This window comes from Ostrea edulis, chromosome 1 (genome assembly GCF_947568905.1).
Source record: "Ostrea edulis chromosome 1, xbOstEdul1.1, whole genome shotgun sequence".
Taxonomy (NCBI): Eukaryota; Metazoa; Mollusca; class Bivalvia; order Ostreida; family Ostreidae; genus Ostrea; species Ostrea edulis.
Window position 1 is genome coordinate 20,264,803 of NC_079164.1, and position 24,797 is coordinate 20,289,599.

The window sequence follows — 24,797 nt, forward strand, 5'->3', positions numbered from 1 at the left end:
ACAAAGATGACAAAAGAAAATAAACTTGTTTGGAGATTTAATAGGAGGTAATCTTTTAACACATTTTAAAGAGTCAAATTTGAAAATTGATATAAATTGCTTAAGCAAGTGTAAATACAAATCACGCCAGTATCAGAAATGTGTTGAATAAATCTCATATTAACAATATTTGAATCGGATAAAATTTCTCATTGTACATCAACACTCTGAACTGAACCTACAGTATCACGTAGCCCTGTGACGTCCTAGGACGTTTACACGAGCTTCTGGATTGTAAACAACACTCAATATCATAACAGACTCATCTTTAAAGAATGTGTTATAACTTCTACTGTACCCTCATTAAACACTCTAGTGCATCAATGACTCTTTCATTATCTCTCGTATCACATCGTTCATTCACACACTGGTAACATCCTAATTATTACTAACACTCAGGTCCCACACCCCTCTGTCTGTTTGTCTGTAGATTTAATGTCATTCTCATCGTTATTATCATCAGCTGTCTCCACCACATCCTCCTCCATCTTGTCAGCTTTCGTCACTTCTGAATCCATCTCCCCATGATCCACCACAGCATTTTCCACTGGATCCGTGTCCATGTTTTCTCCATCTTCTGTTACCTTTTCTTTATCTTTCTGTTGTTGCTTCTTTGTCTGCATTTGGATTGCCACTAACAAAAGAAGAGTAATTTTTTTCAGTACTTTTAGATTGCAAAAATTAAAATTAGAGCATTTTTTTTATCACTTTTAGATTGCCACTGTCAATAGAAGAGTACTTTTTCAGTACATTTGGATTGTCACTTACAAATGAAAAGTAATTTATTTTGACTTGTACTAGTCAAAACATTCTTTTCCTTTTTCTATTCTAAAAAAAATATGAAGGGCAAAACAAAGTGAAGCAAGTAAACATGTACATGCAAAATAAAGTGGGAGGGGGGTGGGGGTGGGGATCCACCAAACATCCGTGTAGCAATAAGACTTAAAAAGAAAAACAATATCCTTAACATACAGTGTACAACATAGTAAATTCTAATAATGAATTAGTGTACAACATAGTAAATTCTATTGATGAATTAGTGTACAACATAGTAAATTCTATTAATGAATTAGTGTACAACATAGTAATAATGAATTAGTGTACAACATAGTAAATTCTAATAATGAATTAGTGTACAACAAAGTAAATTCTAATAATGAATTAGTGTACAACATAGTAAATTCTATTAATGAATTAGTGTACAACATTGTAAATTCTATATTAATTTGGTTTTGGCCTTTCAATTTAATTGACCTTGAAATCTGAAAGATCTTTACCTGTGATCTTTTGACCCTAATATTAATAGACTTAGAACTACATCTGTTAAACTTCATTTATATGTAGCAATGACAAAGAGAGGTCAAAGGGCCCTCTATATATGGCATTTACAACACTGATAGACACTGGTCCCCCCTCCCCCCCCCCCCCCCCATTGTACTTGTACTTTCATCATATCCCCCAACATTAATGTGAGATGTGAGGGATAAATAACTTTCATAGCAGAAATGTCTTTATTCTAATTATTACTCCTGATATTTGTACATGTACACTCACATATTTCTTTTTCCCAGATACACATTTATCAGACTTAATATTATCTTAATATGACATTTTGTTATCAATAAATCACCACTGCCTCTACCTGGTGCTGTTATACTTACAATCTTCTGCCAGCTTCTCACTAAAGAGTCTCAAGTAATGAAATCGGAGTCCGCTGTTAATGAAGGCCCTGATGGATGTCTTCCCTCTCCATCCACATATCACCAGGTCACAGCCGGGCCGCTCCTCACTGCAATCACATCACCAACTTAATATATTCTCACTAAATACTTATAAAAATCCCACACAAAAACAAGAGACCCATGGACCGTAACAGTAACATGAGTAATAAGCAAAACTCCTCAATGGATAGCTGAATCAAACAACCTATTGATCATTCTTAAAATATGAAAATAAGTTGTCCTTTGCATTCCAGATACAGATTGATTGTATATTGTTTAATATCCCTCTCGAGAATATTTCACTCATATAGAGACGTCACCATTGCCGGTGAAGGGCTGCAAAATCTATGTCTATGCTCAGCGCTTACGGCCTTTGAGCAGGGAGGGATCTTTATCGTGCCACACCTGCTGTGACACGGGACCTCGGTTTTTGCGGTCTCATCCAAAGGACCGCCCCATTTAGTCGCCTCTTATGACAAGCAAGGGGTACTGAGGACCTATTCTAACCCGGATGCCCATGGGAATCCAGATAAAGTTTAAAGTCCAAAAATAAAAGAGCATTTAAAACTCATATACTTCTATTTTCGCTATATAATTGAAGGAATCAGTACTTAGTCAAGAGGTCATGAATTCCACAACTTTGGTAGAAAGTGCATGGTCTTCATGCTCTTTACAAACACACATGAAGCATTTTGTCACAATGCACTGAAGTTGAGCAGATGATTTTACAACAATACATCAATACATGTGTCATCACTCCTTTACCTATTTAACTCTGCCCTAAAGCCTGAACCCCTGAATTTCAACTTGGTAGAGGGCTACATGTTCTTCATAATCACGCACACAATGTTTCTTCACTATGCACAGAAGTAAAACAGAAAATTTCTAAAGATTAGGTGCATTTTTACTATATCACCGCTTGGGCCCTGCCCTAAAGCCTGAACCCAGAGGTAGGAAATATCACAATTTTGGTAGATAGCTACATGCTTTTTAATAACCATGTATACAGCATTTTTTCACAATACACAGAAGTGATGAAGATATCTAAATATTAAAATATTCACTTCCACCACATATCTATTAGGGTCAACCCTAAATCCTGACCCCCAGATCAAGGGTCATGACTTTCACAATTTTAGTGGATTGATCCATGCCCATCATGACCATGCATATTTCTTCCAGCTGTGCAGGGCTAAAGAAAAATATTTTCAAAGAATTAAGAAAAAATATTTTCAAAAAATTGAGAAAAAATATTTTTAAAGAATTAATGCAACTGCATGAGCTATAAAGCCCCACCTTAGCAACAGAACACCAGGGACCATGAATTTCACATTTCTGGTGTTAGCATCCTTTTTCACCCTAATCATACACACACAGTTTATCTGCTAGATATTTCTGAGTGAAATTTTTTTTAAAGACTGCGTAATTTTTTTTTAGGGTTTTGACCCCTGCCCAACACCATATGCCTTGACTGAATGGCCATGAATTTCACAATTTTGGTCAAAGCTTATCTCTTTATTATCACAATGTACTCAGTTTATGCACAAAGTTTATGCTTATCATGACTATACACAGTCTGTCTTCTAGATGTCCCCGAGTGATGAAAAAGATTTTTAAATATAGCATATTTTTTAAAGGTTTTCACCCTACCCCGGCGTCGGTGGCCGAGTGGTTAGGCCGTCAGACCTCTCGACCGAAAGGTCGTGGGTTCGAGTCCTGGCCGCGGCAGGGCTGACGTTGTGTCCTTGGGAAAAGCACTTTACATGAATTTCCTCACTCCACCCAAGTGTAAAAGGGTACCTGGCTATAGACAGTGAAAGATATTGTTAGAATGTTAGTGCTCTAGCGCTTGTAATGGCAGCTTGCACTGTATGCTTCCTAGGAGGCTGAGAAAGTTCTAGATTGATATAAGGTCTGTCGGGGTAATAATGTACATTGATTATTGTAAAGCGCTTTGAGCAGCATATGCTGGAAAAGGCGCTATATAAAACCAATCATTAATTAATTGAAGTCCCAGGATGCAGTGACAATGAAAGCCACAATTTTACCTCCCATAGCCTAAAGATGTTTCATACCAAATTTAATAAAAAATGGCAATGTACTTTGAGAAGAAAACAATTATGTTCAAATGTTAATATAAAGATGTTCCGTACCAAATTTGATAACAAATGGCAATGTACTTTGAGAAGAAAACAATTATGTTCAAATGTTAAAGCAAGACGAACATTTACCAATTGCAATAGGTCACCCGAATGACTCAAGTGACCTGAAAATTGTCATGTTCTGTTAACTACACAATACTTCTTTAAAACCTGTTGTGATGTAGGTGGCTGTGTTGCAATGTTGAACAAGTGAATTATGTAAGAGATGTACAGCTGTAATTGTATAAGCCCATCAGGATAAGGGGAACTACTCTGTATCCTATATTGTATAAGCCCATCAGGATAAGGGGAACTACTCTGTATCCTATGTTGTATAAGCCCATCAGGATAAGGGGAACTACTCTGTATCCTACTCTGTATCCTATATTGTATAAGTCCATCAGGATAAAGGGAACTACTCTGTATCCTATATTGTATAAGCCCATCAGAATAAGGGGAACTACTCTGTATCCTATATTGTATAAGCCCATCAGGATAAGGGGAACTACTCTGTATCCTACGTTGTATAAGCCCATCAGGATAAGGGGAACTACTCTGTATCCTATATTGTATAAGCCCATCAGGATAAGGGGAACTACTCTGTATCCTATATTGTATAAGCCCATCAGGATAAGGGGAACTACTCTGTATCCTATATTGTATAAGCCCATCAGGATAAGGGGAACTACTCTGTATCCTATATTGTATAAGCCCATCAGGATAAGGGGAACTACTCTGTATCCTATATTGTATAAGCCCATCAGGATAAGGGGAACTACTCTGTATCCTATATTGTATAAGCCCATCAGGATAAGGGGAACTACTCTGTATCCTATATTGTATAAGCCCATCAGGATAAGGGGAACTACTCTGTATCCTATATTGTATAAGCCCATCAGAATAAGGGGAACTACTCTGTATCCTATATTGTACGTGTGACTTTAGGATTCCGATCCTGATCCACATGAAAAGATTCAATACATTCATACTCATATAATCTAGATAGACAATTTCACTTTTGGGATATGTTCAAGTTTCCCCTTCACACATAAATATTCACTTTTGTTTCTGATGACACTGAGGTCATTCTTCAATGGAATATTATAGGTATTTGATCATCTTGAGATATAATGCTCAAACTTCCAAGATTTTTCAAACCATAGCCCATATGGCCACAAAGAAGTTCTCTGTTTAATGACACGGATAGTACACATTAGTTCAATATACAAATATCCTTATTCAATGTTGTATACTTTTAATATGGAAGTATTTGACTGTTAGGTAACATAAATCTGGAAAGATTTGAATTGTTCAATTTCAAGAAATTGAATCACTGCTTTGTTACTAAAAGATGAAATAATTACTTAGCATATTCGATGATCCTTATTTTACAAAAAGCATATTTGAGAATTTAGAAGACCTGCAGAATTGCTAAAATTTATCTGAATAAAAATTAACCACAATTTAAAACATCATTGAAAATTTCACAAAATAAACATCAACACAAATGGCTTCTGTCTATTCATTACTAACTTTCTCAAACACAATCCATGTGTAGAGTTTAACAAACAGATAAAGATGTTCACTTCTAATTTCTATGTGACCTTTCTCTGGTTCCACATGTAAATGAGAATCTTTAACATGAGGAAAGTTTTAAAAGATACTGTTCCTTCAGAAATATGGTACATGGAAGTGAAAATTTGAACCATGCTGTGGTCCCATCCTGGCCTCTGAGACTCAAGTTGAACAACCTTGAATGTACACATTTTGTGCAAGTTTTGAATGATAAAATGGTTCTGGAGAATATGATTTTAAATAACTTCATCATCTTTTCGTTATCAATAATCAACTATAAAGGAAATATGGCTGCTTCTTTCACACAAACTTCAATCATCTTTATCCCACAATGTTTAGTACCAATTTTGGTTTGAAAGATCTAACCTGAGCCTCTGACTAAGAAGAGCTAAAAGCAAGCATAAACGATTCTTTCTGTCAAAATCCACTGGAAATGCTCTAAGTATCCGGGTATTATTTGTAGAGAAAATGTAGAAACATGAACTGACTGTAAGCCGACCATTTGACAATTTCATATCTCAGTCTAAAGACATTCGTATACATAAGAGAAGGATTACATGGTGAGAGACCCTCTTTATGTTAATAATGGAGAGAATTCCACATTACAGACCTCTAGTGTGTTATAATTATGTCGACTTACCTGTCTGATCCCTTGTACAGAAGTGATATACTTCCAGTATCTGAAATTACATTAAAAGATATCAATGTGTGCATTGAATTCTATGATTATCTTCCTAACTGTCCCAACATTCAACATATTTTATTTTATTCCTTAAAAACAGTAATCATCTCTCTTTTGTGTTAATACAACATCACATTGCACAAAAATTAAATACATCCAACACACATGTACTGCTGGACTTAAAAGTTGCTCAACCCTCATGTGACTTATCAAGAATAATGGTTTGAAGTAGAAAAACTGTATCGATTTCCATTTCATATTGTTTAATTTAATCAATAACTAATGAAAATGTGTATGTTGCCCCCATTTATTCATAAACAGAAGTTTAAGTCAACATATTTTCATTAAACAGCACAATAAAAAGACATAAAAACTGGTTAAAATGACAAAATTTTTATTTCAAGTTTCAAATAACTGCTACTTTATAAATATATAGAAATCACTTGTGAATATCAGGGAAATGTAATAGACATAGAATTGAGAAATACCAGCATTGGAGTTATTGCCCTTGACAACATTTTAAAAAATATAGGTAATTGATGATTAATAGAAAATAGATACTTTTTCAGTGTCAAATATTTTACCAGTTTATTTTACTATACCCAGTGAATAAAATTCTCCCCAAAAATATATATTTCCATCATATACAATGTTTAATTAAATAAACATTTTGAGAGAAAAAACTATCAATGTCACACGATGGTGCAGTTACCTTAATTTAAAGTATTAAACACACACGCATCAATTTTTGTGAATTTCTTTGCTTTCAGTTTCTTTTTACCTCATATATCACATCACATAAAAGTTTTAATCAATAACACATTACAACATTCATCATAAATTCCACTCATAACACAAAATTTGTACCAGTCTAGTTTATAAAACGTATGTACTATTAAAATTCTATGCAGCATTAAACAAGATACATGTATGTCTTCTCCTTGCCAATCTCTTTCTCCAAAATCTTTCTCCCTGCCAATCTTTTTCTTCAATCTCTCTCTCCCTGCCAATCTCTTTTTGCCAATCTCTTACCCATATTGTGGAATTTCAGGTTGCCATCAGATGAAAAGTCTTTAAATAGGGGGTTCTCCTTTGTCATAGCCAGAATAAAGTCGTCTCTAGAAAGAATCACAGACCTCTTCTGAAGCAGGCTTTTCATTGTTACAAGTCCCTGAAGAACATACATATATATATATGTATTCTAAAAATTTCATCACATTCATTACTGCACACTTATCCATCTTCCCTAAAACATATTTGCTCAAAGATCTACAAAAGAGAAATGGCCCTGCAATGAATATATCCAACAAGTGCTTTACCACTGCACTATGTGTATCTGGTTGGGTAGTTGAATCAGCATGATTGGTACATTCACCCTTAATTTTTTTTCTCGACTCAAAGATAATGATGTAATCTGATTAACATTTTTTTTTCAAAAAACCTACACTGATAAATGTGAAAATCAAAAGGGGTCTTCCTCTTCCAAATCCAAGTGTTATCCCTACAATCTATGACAAACTTCTTAAGTAATCTCAAGTTATTGCATACCATACAAAGTGCTCTTAATGTTAAACAATTTTTTAATCCCATAATTCGATCAGGACAACATATAGGACATTGAAAATCAAAAGTGGTTTTCCTCTGCCTAATCCAAGTATTACAGGTGACTCTCGATAACTCGAAATTCAAGGGACCTTGTTAAACTTCGAGAGATTGAGAGTTCTCGAGATTGAAATTCGAAAATTAAAGATCTGGTCATATGGTTCAAAATTTACAGTAACTGGAAATGTTTACCAGCAAGATCATGGGATTGTTTTGACACGTTTTCCTTCATATTTGTCAGGTAGTTAATTTGATTTCAAAATAAAGAACCTTATTTTGCACGCATAAAAAGATTTCAAAGTTTATGCATTCATTTGTTCTTCTATCATGCTAAGATAGGTGTACAAAACTAATTTCCGATAAAGCTTTACTGTCGCTAACTAAGCAGAGCACAATTTTGACATGTTACACAAAGCAAAAATTCTAACAAACAAGTAAACAATGTTTTAGTGTAGCATTACACAAAAAAAACAAACTCTAGAAATTGAAGTCTGTAGATCTCTAAATCATTGCCTCTAAATTATTGTCTCAAACTTACTCTTTCCTTGTGAAGTCATTTCATTCATAGTCAGATTATATACAAATTTTAATCATTACAAAATCCCAAGTGTAGGGTGAAAACTGACCAATTTAAGCAATTATATATTCAAGTGTCCATCTTAATAAAGACGCATGGGCGGTGTATCACCTATAAGTAAACACTTAACTACCACGACCACACAAGACTCTGGCATTCAACAAAATCCAGGTAGGGTCCAAGCGGAAATAATCATACGCTTGGGTAACGGTGTGTGCATACCACCACTTTGAGAGATCGAGAGTGAAAAACAATGATATGTGTTTAATGGGACACAACTTTACGTTGAGAGTTTAAGCATTCAAGAGATCCGTAGTAAATTTGCTTAGTTATATAGAGAAAAAATTCGGGACCATGATTTCACTTCGGGTGATTGAGAACTTCGAAAGATCAAATTTTGAGCCATCGAGAGTCACCTGTATGTACAAAATTCATGAAAATCTTAAAAACTTTAAGTTATCACATGCCATAGATAGAGCTGATGGACAGCTGGATGAAGTTATTATTATAGGACACCTGCCATATGACAGGATCTTAATTACTTGAATTAACTAAAATACATTCCTAAATTTGATGAGAATTTTGTGTTTGCATATTTAAACAGCATTCCGTCTGAAACAATCTTTATATTAGAAAAAATTTCTCCCATTAAAACAAGACATGGAGGAACCAGTTACCTCCTGAGCAATTCTGTAATCACAGTCTGGCACCAGGGGGGACTTACTCCTACCAAAGATCTTCACGCCAAGGTTAATGAACTGGAAAAAAAAAGAACTTTGTCATACATGTACATATAGAGCAGCGAAAAATTTCAAAGAAATACCTTTCTGACAATGACATATAACTATCACATGTACCAATTCCAATCTAATTAAAATCAGACTTCTTAGATCAGCACCCACGGACTGTATACTCTTAATCAGAGTATACAGCGAGGACCTAAGAAGTCTGGTTTTAATTAGATTGGTACCAATTCGTAGTTACAGCTGTTTTGCTGGTCATTCAATTTAGTGCTTTCACATTAGGAACAGTGATTATGGTGTTCCAAATGAATAAGAAATGTTTTAGAAAAATGTCTCCTGTGTGACAATATTAAAAAGGACCCACTTTCAATTTAGAATGCCTATAATGATATAGAAAAAAATGGAGAGACCAGTATACTAAGTTTGACGTTTATCAACCAAAGGATTTCAAAATGTGTGGAGTAGTTTGACCCACCCTTTTTACTTGTGACATACAAAATCAATTGGGGTCACCTACTCCTTAGGGGGTACCAGTGTATCAAGTTTGGAGTCTACCCAGCACAGGGTTTCCAAAATATTGAGCTGACAATATATTACATCCTGAATAATTTGACTATTGAGCTTCTATCTCAAAATCGGTAACAATTATATACTTCTTAGGGTTTCTCTATAGTTCACACTTTAGCACTACAATACTTAAAGGCCCATTTTGCTGGGAACGGCTCAAGTTGGATGTCTATTAAGCAAAGGGTTCTAAAGATATTGAGCAAACAATCTTGACTCATGACTGGAGTAGTTTGACCCTAAACTTTTAACCTTGTGACCTAAAATTCAATAAATGTCATCTTCACATACTCCTTTGTTCACAAACTATTTCACGCCCTCCACCCCTCAGATCCACTATAACTTTAATGGAAACAATTGGATCCTCCTGTCCCTACAATATGCACATCTGCAACTGCAAATGGCATTGAAGTATTGTAAAATTTTCAAGTCTATTGGATAAACCATATAGGAGGAGAAGCATTCACAAGCTATTCTAACATCCTCCACACCTCTTGGATCCACTATAACTTTTAGAAAAATAATTGGATTCTTCTGTTCTGATAAAATGGCAATGAAGCATTGTACAAAGTTTCAAGTCTACCCGGTAAGCCATATAGGAGGAGAAGCGTTCACAAGATTTTGTGACAGATACACGGACGGATGGAACAATGTCTCCCCCTGGAAGAGGGGAGACATAAATATCACCTGAATGTGTCCCAGACTCCTATTTATACTTGTAGATGACCTACTTTAATTCTGTCGTAGTTTCTGCGGACCAGGTCTCTGATGGCAGACGACACATAGTACAGCGTTCTTCTTTGACTATTCTCTGCCCTGTACATGACCTGATTCCTTGGAAAATCATCAGGAATTCCATAAAAATTCCTACAATGCAAGAAAAATGGCCATTACTTAAAATATGCCTCCCATTTCTAAAGTGTGCAATTGAAAACTTTTATTTAATATCGTAAACCAAATACTACTTCCTACAACTTTTATTTGGGGAATTGTTCTCCATAAATAAAAATAGATCAAATCAATGATTCAAGAACTGTTGTTAAACACAGAAAATTCTTGCACATAAACTAAAACTGGTTTACAATACACTGCGGTATTTGGATATTTCCGATTGATTGGGATTGATTCTTACTTGATGGGGTCCCACATGGGATCACTATCTTCAATAAAAATGTAGGGGTCTTCTTTATAACCATGCAATCGCCTGGATACCTGTTTAGATGGCTTTGGGCTGCAAAAGAAAATAATTTTTAAAAAAGCCAATTCATAATTGTAATTTCTACAAAGTAACATAACTTATAACTGTAAAACAGAATGTATTTATAAATCGTGCACATCATCAAATCAGAAAGTCGCATCAAACAGTTGATATCACTCACAGTGGAATCCTAACAACCAGATTTTATCACACACATGGTGAAAATCCTAACAACCAGATTTTATCACACATGGTGACAATCCTAACAACCAGATTTTATCACACACATGATGACAATGTTAACAAGCAGATTTTTATCACACACATCGTGGAATTCTAATAACCAGGTGTAATTCAGACATCTATCTATAATGGGGTTCTAACATGAATTACTTCAAGTCTTCTTCCTCCTCTGCTGGTCGTTTCTTCGTCCCTCCGTCTTCTGTGCTGTGACTGGTGTCCTCTGGTTTGTTGTCCTTCGTCTCCCCTCCACTGACAGAATGATCCCCAGTGACTTGATTTTGTTCTTTCTGGTCTGTAGTAGACATAGACAGTACTTGTCATTCCTTTCACATTCCAATTCATCTTGTTTTATAATTATTAACAAGATGAATTGGAATATCAATAATATAGAGGAAAGATAGGACCGTTTCTTCAGGAACAAGATGTGTTTGTGAAACACAAATGCCCCCGATAATGGCCAATTCCAAAGATGGCCAAGGTCACAAAGAAAAATATCTTGGTACCAGTAGAAAGATCTTGTCACAAGAAATGCTCATGTACAATATGAAAGCTCTAATATTTACCATTTAAAAGTTATGACCAATGTCAATGTTTTTAAAAGTAGGTCAAAAGGTTTAGTACCAACGGAAAGGTCTTGTCACAAGGAATACACATGTGAAATATGAAAACTCTAGCAGTTACTGTTCAAAAGTTATTAGCAAGGTTAAAAAGTTTCAGACAGAATGACAGATTTACAGAATGACAGACAGGACAAATACAATATGACCCCGATCTTCAATCTCGGGGGCATAAAAATTAAATATAACAGGAATACAAAATGACCTGTGTTTACTGGTGTTTTTTTCTGTTGCCATGGCAGTGTGGACTTTTTCTGTAGGACAGCAATAAAGAATCCCCCTGTATCCTGCTGATGGGGTAACACCCTCATACTGAAATAAACAGAGCTGGGAATGAGCACAGCAATGTAAACTATCTCTCGGATGCTTGTCATGTGATCTGTATTTTCATATATATATACACCAGGAATATAGACAAATGTACACTGTTCTTGACACAAATGACATTTTGTCCATAAAGACAAAATTAGATTAGGTTATCAAGATTTTTCTTTAGCACTGGTAACTAATCCTATAACCATACAATGTTATAGGATCTACTTTGAGTGCCACATCTTTCTGACTTCTGGACATGCCGTCATATCATTCATATTAATGTGACATTCATTTATTACAGTAGTATACACAGTTACCTCTTCATGAATGATGCTTAATACCAAACACAGTAAAACATGCTTCTAGCAAAGTGCTGGGGACAAAATGGATTCATTATAAACAAAATTCATTTGTATCAAATGAGTTCATAATATGTTTTCAAAATACATGAAATGAAATTCACTTTCTTGAAAGCATGAATAGATAATATAAAGTGTTTCTGCTGTAACCATGTTTTACTGTATCAAGTGGTCTTAGAACAAAGTTTCTAACAGAAAGGCAACATTCAGGATCAGAAAATTCAGAAATACTGATAATCTAGTACCCTAAAATATAATATACAGTACAACTCAATCAAATTCACTCTTATACCCGATACAAAATTGCTTAGGTATGTGGTTTAATATGAAAGTGACGGAAAGTGAAAAAAAAGCAGAAGTCAATCAGTGACCTCTACTTTGAAATGAAGGACGAGGGCATATTAAAACTATAATGTACAGTATTGACATTAACACAATGGGCATGAGAGCTAGATCTTAAAGAATTTTTGATTAGGAAATAATATGAAATGTAACAGAAATGGATGTCGAACAAGAATTTCACATCCTTTTTATGTGAAAATCAGTGCCCGCAAATTAGGAAAATATATTTCCTTTCGTCCTGAATATCAATGTTGGATAATGAAAGATAACCGAGCAGTCTCCACGATTTGAATATAGATATAAACAATTTATTTTCTAAGTTAACATTAAAATATACATTTACCAACAGTACACCCTTTCTTCCCTTCTAGCCCAGCGATGTAATGACTGATTTACACCTACCTCTACTTTCCTTTATGTTTACGTCAAACTAACAACATCACCGGCCCCGCGCTTGATGTAGTGATACCGGTGACAGCTATATATCGCGTTAATTACAATTCTTACAAAATACTCACTGATTACATGAAGTATGAAAACCATACATCACAGCAAGCAAAAAAAATTATTTCCATTAATATACATGTATTTTTTACTACTTACATTGTTTGCTAATTGAAAGTGTCTGTAAAAGTTTCACCCTAAACTTCTAAGAGTTGAAGGTTTAACCTCACTGTTTTCTATAGCACCCTTTACAAATCCTAAAACCATGAAAATGTTAGAGGACCTACTTGAAGTGCCGATCTACAACAATCCTACATAAAATATGTAACAACACCATACAGCTTTGAGATTCATGTAAAGAAAGACGAGACTAAGTTTTCCCTCAAACCTTCCATTTATGCCATTCATTACATGATTTTTCTGTAATTACAAAGTGGATTGAAATTGACTTTCAATCCAATGTTTTCACTGTCGTTCACGCTGAATTGTACCTGCCCTTTACAATTGTGACATCAAATATTTTGATTGCAGCAGATAAGTAAAAATCAGTTCATTCATAATTGTTGGGAGTTTATGGTTTATTTGAAATAAATGGACAAGGCATACATTGATGTAGTCATAATTCTATTTCTTCTATGTGTATTCTGTCACTGGCATCGAATGGATTTAAGAACAAAGCCAATGATGTCGCCATACTTGTTTTGGGATAACAGATAGACATGGAGACTTCTTACTCGGCACTAGGTGTATGAGAGTTCTAGCAAAGAATTACTGCTGAAATCACTCCGACACTCAGAATTGCCTAAAATTAAAATATGCTATTACAAGCAAGCAATTTCATAACTTGGCAAGAGAAGTAACCACACTACCGATATTTTTGGTTAACTTTTACAGAAAAACATTCACCATAAAATTCCACGATTTGTACAGCCTGCCGAGAGGATCAAGCATCTCGTGCCAAATATCAAGTAGTTCTGATACAAAGTTTCTAATAGAAAGGCAAACAACACTTTCATGCAACTGAATCCCAAATTGCTGCAGTGGTCTAGAGGTAGAGCGATCACCCCGCATGCTGAAGATTGGGGTTGGAATCCTGGCTGCGACAGACCTAAGCTGTTAAAACAGGTAGTGACAGTTCCATCACCAAACGCTCGGCATCAGGTGTGAATGTCACGGGTCCTCAGAGATGACCTTAAAAACGGATGTCTTGTGTCACAGTAGGTGTGGCATGCTAAGGAACCCTCACTGCTCAATGGCTGTAAGCGCTGAGCATAGGCCGAAATTTGAAGCCCTTCACCGGTCGTGGTGACACCTACATACATACGAGTGAAAAATTCTCGAGAAAGACGCTTCACAAGATACAATCAATCAATCAAATTTCATGCAGCTATATCCCATAATTATAAAATAGAAGGATTTACATGTCGCAAAAATAAGCACCTGAAAATGAAACTCAAATCAAATCAAGTTTTTAAAAGATATGCAGTGTGATTGTAGGAAAAACATAGTTGTTGATTAGTGTATCTCTGCATTGTATTAAAAGTACAATCTTAAGTTTAAATTCAACATGATGGGCATGAGCGCAGGATCTAAATGAAGTTCTAGTAAAGAGGTTTTACATGAAACATGTAAGTCATACATCATGACAAACAAAAAATCATATCCCTTTGGCCTTTTATGTATTTTCCTGAAGGAATCATGCTTATCAAAGAGATGTTACATTGTAAAATTGTCTGTGAAAGTATTACCCAAAACTTATGAAAAGTTCAAGGACTAACTTCAACAGTTTTCTATAGCACCCTTTACAAATCCTAAAACCATGAAAATGTTAGAGGACCTACTTGAAGTGCATATCTATGATAATCTGAAGTAAAATGTACGTACAGTGTACATTTTTATTACATGTGATGACACCAGACAGCTTTGAGGTTCATGCACAGAAAGACTAGACTATGTTTTTCTCAAACTCTGCATATGCCTTTGCCAAGATTCAGATGCACACATGTACATTGTAAAAATTCAATAAGAGATTTCTGAAAGCATGCTAATTAGGAAAGGGGCAAAACTCAAGTAACTCAAACAAAAACATTTACCATCGATGCAGGTTTAACTTCTCATTCTCCTCTTTTGCAGGGGGGAACATGGAGGGCTGGAAATGAGTGTAGTTTGATACAGACTCAAAGCTGTCAAAGAACTGACTACCATCCTTCGTCATCATCTGTAAACAGCAGGGGATTGTTTTTCAGTATCATGTTTTTCTTAACACAAATTGTGAAGAAGAAATTAACACCCCCCTCAAAATGCAACAAATATAAGAATTGAGTTTCCACCTCTGTCTTGAGTTACCTTCCAATGAGAAATTCCTGAAGTGTACTTGAGATTCTTTGTTTCCTTGCAAACATCAACCAGCTCCACTGTGCCTGATGATAAAAATTAACAACATATCAAATCTGCTGAGTCACAATTTTTCATTTTTTTCTGGATTTAGATACAATATGCAAATAACAGCTGATATAAAACATAAAATATCATCATTATAAAGATGATGAGATGTCCCTACATATAAAATTCCAAATTTCCTAATAAAACTTGCATATTATGAGGCCTAGTTGTATGCTGAACTTTCTTTTCCCCCCATTAGTTCATTTCTGATCACTTCTGTTCAGTGCTCCCACTGGACCAGAATTCCCTTTCGCCACTTTTTCGGGGAGTGGCGCGGCACAAATAATCACATGCTTTACAATTATTTCCATCATATTATATATTATTTTATTCATTACACTTATTTTAGCATTTTTAATCAGTTACATTACTTAATCATATCCAGCTACCATACCTAAACATTTCTTTCTGAAATAATAAGAAGTTGATTTGTTTGATAAATTCTATTATGGAAATCAAAATTCAGGTAATAAATCATATAAATATAAAGCTTCATGATGCTACACCCCTCAGTGAAAACATTGTGTACATTGGCCGAAATGCAGATGTCACAAAACATCAAGCCCAATTTAGAGTCGTATCTCAACCATTCTCTATCAAATTTCCGTTTTTGTATGGAAGATTTTGCAATTTGGACAGAATCAGATGTTTGAGCAGGTGGGGTTGACTGTAAAGCCAAACATAGATATTTTTTTTTAATTTTAGACTGACTAGGGTCAGAAGCTACAATTTCAGTATCAAAATAGAATGGGGTGCATAGTCTTATGAGATTAGCATTTTTATACTGTTGCGCACCGAACTTCAAAGAAAATTATTTATTAAAATTGCTATGTCCATATGAATGGTGACCGACCGCATAATTGTTTATGAAATATTCGAACTAAAATCAAACACATTAAAATCTTGTAATCAACGAGTTTGGCCGCAAAAACAAACAATTGATGTATTCATATATACATTATAGACAATAATACGGCCAATTTAATTACCGGTCGGTTCTCTGGTTAAGAATTGACATTAATATGGAGATGATAACACGATAATGAATAAGACTAAATGTTAAACAATTGACCACAGCAGGGTAAACAGCTGTCCGATGTACTTTATTACATAATCACCGACTTTTTTGCAGCCATAAATTACCTGAGGCTGTGACCAGCTCTGTGTGCACTGGAGCGACGCGAGATTTCCGGTCGCACGCAGTGACTGAATAAACTGATTTTGACTGCATAAACAAACAGGCGATAATGTGTCATTGACAAAGGATTAAAAATACAATTTATTGCAAAAAGGGATTTTCGCCACTTTCAATTTTTTTTCGCCATTTTTGAAAAAAATTCGCCATTGGCGAAAATGGCGAAGCCCAGCTCGAGCACTGCTTCTGTTTTGAGAAGAACAACCTTCACACTTCTGTTTTGGGGAGAAGTTACCTTCACACTTCTGTTTTGGGGAGAAGTTACCTTCACACTTCTGTAGCATGCTAGCTATTACTGCCTCATCCTCTACTGGGTTGAGTGAGCATGTCGAGTACACCAGACGACCTCCAACCTCTAGCAGGTCTAATCCTCGCTTCAAGATCTTTGCTTGAACTCTAGAATAGTCACATACTGATATGAAAACATGTGTAAGGACAGTCATCCAGACATAGTATATCACTCCCAATTAATTTTTGCACAATATGGATTTTAAAATACTTCCTGCTTAAACTTTTTAGACTATCACTATTAATTTATGTAGAAATACTTCTTCATTAAACATTCAGCGGAACCAGAATTTTATAAGAATGAATAGGAATACACAAACCCATGTAGGTTAATGGCTTGGTTTGGAGTCCATTTTGACCAAATGTCCTGATTTTTCCGCAGTGTCCCATCCCCACTACATGGTACATCACACAGAATACGGTCATACTTCACGAACTCCCGGGGGCCATCCTGAAAATTACACACAAAATATTAAATATTTATCCATGCTTTTTACATGAATACGAGCAGAGTGTGTCATTACATGTAAACAAGAGAAATAGTTTATAACATGTATATGAGTGGAGTGTATAATTATATGTATACAAGTGGAATGTGTCCATTGCACATAATGTTTTGTAGCAAGAATTCAACAAAACAAATAAATATGACCCCCCCCCCCCAAAGTTTCATGTTCAAAATTTAAGGAAGAAAATTGTACAATAACTTTTTAACTACAGACATTACTAGTTCCTGTACTCTTGATGAATTTCTCCAAATTTAGTCCTATGTTACACAATTCCAAAGAGAAGAAACAGTTACCCCATATCTGAGATTGGGAAGGTAAGATGCATCATGGTTAATGATGGCACAGCATGGACTGTTTAATCGTTTGACTTGATGGGTCATCAGATAACATCGCTTATTGTCCACATCGTTTGCAATCACATAGCCCTCTGAAAAAGACTCGTACATATCAGTTCTTCCTTCATTAACTCAGAAATCACTATCATGGAGTGATGAATACACATAATTCATATGAATGTCAGTTTTCCCAAATAATTCATATACGGTTTGCATTGATCAAATGATATCAATGCAAAGTATATATTTATAATAAAATTGTGCTTCAATACTTAAAATAAGAACTTGAATATTGAAAAAAAAAGTCTGAATTTTTGCCAGTTTTTCTAACTATAGCTGATCTTGTTCACAACTTCATCTCAGTCTCACTTTTATAAAGTCATCCACCATAGAATTAATTCTATTAGCCCTGTCTCTGATCCAACATAACATTAACTCTCTCAGATCTGATCCAACATAACATTAATTCTATCAGTCCTGATCCAACATAACATTAATTCTATCACACTTGATCCAACATAACACTAATTCTATCACACTTGATCCAACATAACATTAATTCTATCAAACCTGATCCAACATAACACTAATTCTATCAAACCTGATCCAACATAACACTAATTCTATCACACTTGATCCAACATAACACTTATTCTATCAGTCCTGTCTCTGATCCAACATGACATTAATCCTCTCAGACCTGTCTCTGATCCAACATAACATTATTTCTATCACACCTGATCCAACATAAGGACTGTTCCAGAAATGATCAAATGGGGGGGTCGGGTGGCAAATGATATTTTTTTGTGTGGGTGGTCGTATTTTTTCATATTTTATTTGGTCCGTGGTTGGACTGTTCAAAAAATATTTATTTGGGTAGTTTCTATTGTTTTATTTTGTGCCACGTGGGTGTTGAGTTTTCAGAATATTTCTATTGTCGCTCTTGTCGTGTTGGTTACAAAACGTCGGAGGGGAAATTGAAAACGTGCTTTCAAAATGCTGCTTTCGAAATCGGAAATAACATAGAACTATTCGAGTTGTCGCTCTTTGCAGCGCATAACTTTCCATTACGGCACTCTTCAAATTAGAGGCGCATTTAGTAGGGTCCCTTTGGACGTGATGGCGGCGAACTCTGTTCTGTAGATTATTACAGTTTACAGTGCATCGATTTTGGAAATATTTTGAAACCAATAGGTATTCCGTTTTCTAATAAAAATAGGCAAACCTTAGTTGATTTATACGAGGGTACCGATGCGTTATATTTATCAGTCAGTGTGATGGTGATATAGAGGCCCCCGGGCGCGGGTTCCATTAGAAGACGAACGATTCGTGGAAAAACATATCCATACCCATTTCATGATAATAGCATCGTTTGGACTCCCAATCTTTCCAACATTCCCGCCATAGATGCCTTTGATTGTTGATGTGACATCGTTTCTTCAGAACTACTGTGATACAATGTCGCACAGGCATTACCGCGTCATTGACTAGAATGTTTGTCCCGAAAACCTCGCGAGATTTGTACCGTTTTCATTTTTAAAAATATTTTTGTGGTGGGTCTGGTTAGTTTTTTTTTTTTTTTAATTAGATGGGTCATTGTAAAATGAGTTTATCAATTTGATGGGTCATGGGGTAATTTTTTATTTTTTATTATGGGTGCTTGGTATATACAAAAGGTGCCTCCCGACCCCCCCCCCCCCCATGTATTTATTTCTGGAATAGCCCTAACTTTATTTCTATCAGTCCTGATCCAACATAACATTAATTCTATCACACCTGATCCAACATAACACTAATTCTATCACACCTGATCCAACATAACTTTATTTCTATCACAACTGATCCAACATGACATTAATTCTATCACACCTGATCCAACATAACTTTAATTATATCAAACCTGATCCAACATAACACTAATTCTATCACACCTGATCCAACATAACTTTATTTCTATCAGTCCTGATCCAACATAACTTTATTTCTATCACAACTGATCCAACATGACATTAATTCTATCACACCTGATCCAACATAACTTTATTTCTATCAGTCCTGATCCAACATAACTTTATTTCTATCACAACTGATCCAACATAACATTAATTCTATCACACCTGATCCAACATAACACTAATTCTATCACACTTGATCCAACATAACATTAATTCTATCACACCTGATCCAACATAACACTAATTCTATCACACTTGATCCAACATAACATTAATTATATCAAACCTGATCCAACATAACACTAATTCTATCACACTTGATCCAACATAACACTAATTCTATCAGTCCTGATCCAACATAACATTAATTCTATCACACCTGATCCAACATAACACTAATTCTATCACACTTGATCCAACATAACTTTATTTCTATCAGTCCTGATCCAACATAACATTAATTCTATCACACCTGATCCAACATAACATTAATTCTATCACACCTGATCCAACATAACATTAATTCTATCACACCTGATCCAACATAACATTAATTCTATCAGCCCTGTCTCTGATCCAACATAACATTAATTCTATCAGCCCTGTCTCTGATCCAACATAACATTAATTCTATCAGACCCGACTCTGATCCAACATAACATTAATTTAACCACACCTTCCTCTGATCCAACATGACATTATTTCTATCAGTCCTGATCCAACATAACATTAATTCTATCACACCTGATCCAACATTACACTAATTCTATCACACTTGATCCAACATAACATTAATTCTATCAGTCCTGATCCAACATAACATTAATTCTATCACACCTGATCCAACATAACACTAATTCTATCACACTTGATCCAACATAACATTAATTCTATCAGTCCTGATCCAACATAACACTAATTCTATCACACTTGATCCAACATAACATTATTTCTATCAGTCCTGATCCAACATAACATTAATTCTATCACACCTGCCACTTACCTGGAACTTTGTTATCTGGTGTGTTGTGTAGGTATTCAATCAGCTGAGCTGTTTTAGAACCTGGAGCCGCACACATGTCCAACACCTAAAGTGTATAAATGGAAAAATTTAAAAACTGGATGAACACATTCAAACACTGAAGCATATTAATATCTACACCTATAGAATTCAACCAGTTTTATCGACCCCCCCCCCCCCTTTTTAAGTGGTACTTTATTACAAATTGTTTTATTTTCACTAAACACGGATTTCTACCTTTTCTCACCGATATCTTATTTCTTTTCTCATGGTACGTGTAACTGAGGTAAATAGAAAACTACCTTGTGATGTGGCTTTACATCCATCAGCATCGGCGGAATCATGGACACCGCTTCCTGTCTGCTGATGCTGCCCTGCACACCATGTCATAAAAAATGTATATATATTGCTTATAAAATTTATTAAAAACGTGTACCTCAACTTAATAAATATCGTATATGTTTGATCAGGTGTCAAATTATTTAATATACAAAGTCAATAGTGCCTTTAAAAAAATAAGCCAATAGATCATATCTTACACTCTCAGTTTCCTGAAGAAGAAATGTTTTCAATTTTTCAAACCTTGCATCTTTCCGAACTTCCTGTCTGGAAGAATTTAATTGCCATGCAAGTTCATCTGGATACCTATTCAAAGGCGAGAATAAAATGTCAATTACATTTACTGAGCCTTAAATCTAAAATATGCCACATAAACACACTGAAGAAATGAAGATGTCCTTACCATGGCAGACACACAACTTTGGGCTTCTCGCTCTGTGACTTCTCCTCCAAAAGTTTGCCAATATATTCTGTCTTAACCAATTTCTTCAATTCCTCTGTTTCTCTGGAGGGGAAAAACAAGGTTTCTACATTTTCTAAACCTTACTTTTATTAAAAGATTCTATTTGAATTTCGTAATACTGACCCCCCACAGCTTGTGATTCTGAATGTGATGGGAAGGGGGTCCTTCAGAGCATTCATAAAGGCATCCCATTCCTCTTCTGGTACAATTCCAAGTTCCTAAGTATGACATGAAAACTGTGAAGTGCAAAGGTTATTTACCAATTTTTTTAAATTCTAAAAATCACTAATGTCTCAAATTCCTGTAATTATGAACAATGCTGATGTTTCTTGGCAACTTGATTAATGATGCTTTTCATATCAGCAGGTCTGATACAGCTCCTTTGGACTAATATTTTATCTACAAATTGATTTATAATGAAATTGTTTATCTTGTTTGTAATATTTTAATCCTATGATGCTTTCATGAAAAATATATTAATTATTTCACAATAAATATGCTTTCTGTTTTCCACTAAAATAAAACATTGTTCACTTACTTTGTAGTACTTTTCAAACAACTTGTTTTCCCTCACTGATGTTTGATAACCTTTCTACAAAGACATTGCAAATGATAATGAGCAAAAGATGCAATGTGATGATGTAATGGAGGACACTGAGTATCAATGAGATGTGATGTAGGACACTGAGTATCAATGAGATGTAGAGGACACTGAGTATCAATGAGATGTGATGTAGGACACAGAGTATCAATGAGATGTGATGTAGGACATTGAGTATCAATGAGATGTGATGTAGGACATTGAGTATCAACGAGATGTGATGGAGGACACTGAGTATCAATGAGATGTGATGTAGGCCACTGAGTATCAATGAGATGTGATGGAGAGCCGCTGCATTGAGTATAATTGTCTATAATATTCAAATAGTCACCACTCATTGATTTTAGCACTTGGTATTTTCTATAATGTTTCGATTTTTAACCCCTCTAGGTACAATTACAAAGTTATTAATAAGTTTACATCTATGACAAAAATAGCATCTAATACAAGTACTAAGTTCCCTGATCATTCAGATGAATATATTGAACATCTTATGAATAAAAGAGAACGAAACAAACAATGTAATCAACATGGATGGGCAGATTTTGGAGCAATGAGTACAGAAAAATATGGATCCACCATTGACAAATCTCTTGATGGAAAATTCAAAATTTGCAACAATTCTTCTTGAAAGAAGTAAATTTACAAGGATATAACAAAACATTTATAGACTGGGTCTTGGGCCCCAAGGCAACATTTTGGTCCTCACGTCCAACAAAACACATGTTGCCCTCAACCTTAGTCAATAAAATAGATAATGTTTAATGTACTTGAAATGAAATATAATAGCAACAATTCCAGGCAACTGTATTAGTAAATCAAGAAAAAACTACATACAGGCAAACATTCCAAATTGAGCTCACATGCACACTAGCTTCACTCACGAAGCTCGATCATCATAAAATGTTTGTCTGTATGAAGCTTTTTTCTTCTTGGTTTATCAGGTTGGGAACACTTCCCCTATAGCGAGATATTCTCGCAAAAACACAAATATATCTCTTTAGCAAGAGTAAATATACTCCATACAATTGAAAATAACACCCATGGAGTACATCTCTTCATGTTTCACATGAAAAGAAGAAAAAGTGCCAAAATGTCTGATACTTCTGCAAATATATTAATCAAAACAAAAACACTCACGATGTACATTGGATTTCAGCATCCTTCCCACTTACGCAGCAACATTGATATGAAATTTCTTTGACTGTGTTGTAAATTTTATAGAGACATTTCAGGTCATGCTGAGTGTGTGTGACACTTATTCATCATTGCACGGGATTCGCCATTATTTTCAATAAACACACAATAACACCTGATTAAGCGGTACATAGAATCACTGAAATTACCGCTAATCACCGAAATTAACAAAGAAATTACCGAAATTACCAATAAATTACCTCAGTGTATGTTCATCTATATACCATCTAGTCACACATCAAATTTCATGAAGATTGGTAACGATTTAAAGGAGTTATGGTCATTAAACCAATTAATGTGAAGCGTAAATTTATACGTCGAGTTCTTTCCCATGTTTTATATATATCGTATTCATGGTATTGATTTATATAACATAGCCTAGTCTGATAAATACTAAGATAAAATAAAATATTTGTCCTGCATTTTATATTGCCATTTGGAACTTACTGGCTATTTATAGTTCGCTTACTGAGTACCTGTCGGTAAAGGGAAGTAACTCAGACTCACGCGTCACAATAATCGATTTTATGGAAACAATTCCTTCAAATCATAAACGATCTTCATGAAATTTGATGTGTAACTAGATGGTATATAGATGAATATATACTGAGGTAATTTCGGCCCCTTTAATGGTAATTTCGGTCATTACTTTGGTAATTTCGGTGATTAGCGGTAATTTCGGTGATTCTATGCACCCCTGATTAAGGTAATGTTAACTTTATTTTCTCACTAAAGAGGGATAATCGCGTTTTAGCAAGAAGATCTTGATATAGGGGAAGTGTTCCCAACCTGTTTTAGATTGATAAAATTGTCCACTCTGTGTTCTCGAGCCATAACCTGACAAGCAGGCCTGGATTTCTCTAAAAGAACTTCAGTCGAAATTTGTTCGAGAACTCCAAGTCTGATTAGATATAACATATTTTCCATCCCCTTCCGTAAACTAGACAACCTCTCCTGCATAAGAAATCACGTAGCTGTAAGCAGGAGTGATAAAAGAAAGCATTGACAGTAGACAGTGCCAGCACCTGTATAACACTACAACTAAGGTACCACCTGCTCAATTGTGAAAATATTGATATTTTCACATCATACAGAGTAAAATTCAATTTACCTCATCTCTAATGCGTTTGTTTTTATTCGGCCTTGGTCGTCTTCTACCCATAGTATAGAACAAATGTCTCGTAAACTGCAAAAAAATACTGATAGTCAAAATTAAGATTTTCTCAAATCTATCATTTTTCAATTTTTTGTCCACATGGTGCAAATACCGGAAATAGCAAACTAAAAAGA

At 35.0% G+C, this 24,797-nt stretch overlaps 1 protein-coding gene across 8 annotated transcripts; it reads right to left on the reverse strand.

The window, feature by feature from the left end:
• Nucleotides 1-22: 22 nt before the first annotated feature.
• LOC125663621 (RNA cytosine C(5)-methyltransferase NSUN2-like) lies at nt 23-24,789 on the reverse strand. 8 transcript variants are annotated; one of them, XM_048895909.2, is made up of 21 exons: nt 24,619-24,789; nt 22,248-22,301; nt 21,833-21,927; nt 21,650-21,751; nt 21,447-21,552; nt 21,210-21,281; nt 20,890-20,974; nt 17,890-18,023; nt 17,408-17,538; nt 17,065-17,195; nt 15,509-15,582; nt 15,256-15,380; nt 11,908-12,014; nt 11,236-11,377; nt 10,777-10,875; nt 10,376-10,511; nt 9,015-9,095; nt 7,191-7,329; nt 6,117-6,156; nt 1,701-1,828; nt 23-673 (listed from the first exon to the last, which is right to left on the reverse strand). In XM_048895909.2, the coding sequence occupies exons 1-21, from the start codon at nt 24,667-24,669 to the stop codon at nt 435-437; spliced, it is 2,271 nt and encodes a 756-aa protein (XP_048751866.2). In that variant the 5' UTR covers nt 24,670-24,789; the 3' UTR covers nt 23-434. The 8 variants fall into 8 exon arrangements, 6 of the variants coding, with proteins under 6 accessions (XP_048751866.2, XP_048751868.2, XP_048751870.2 ...); XR_007365608.2 differs by lacking the exon at nt 23-673 and adding an exon at nt 3,411-3,564 and having other exon boundaries at nt 1,781-1,828; nt 24,619-24,772; XM_048895912.2 differs by lacking the exon at nt 23-673 and adding an exon at nt 2,825-2,952 and having other exon boundaries at nt 1,781-1,828; nt 24,619-24,772.
• Between the last annotated feature and the right edge of the window lie 8 nt (nt 24,790-24,797).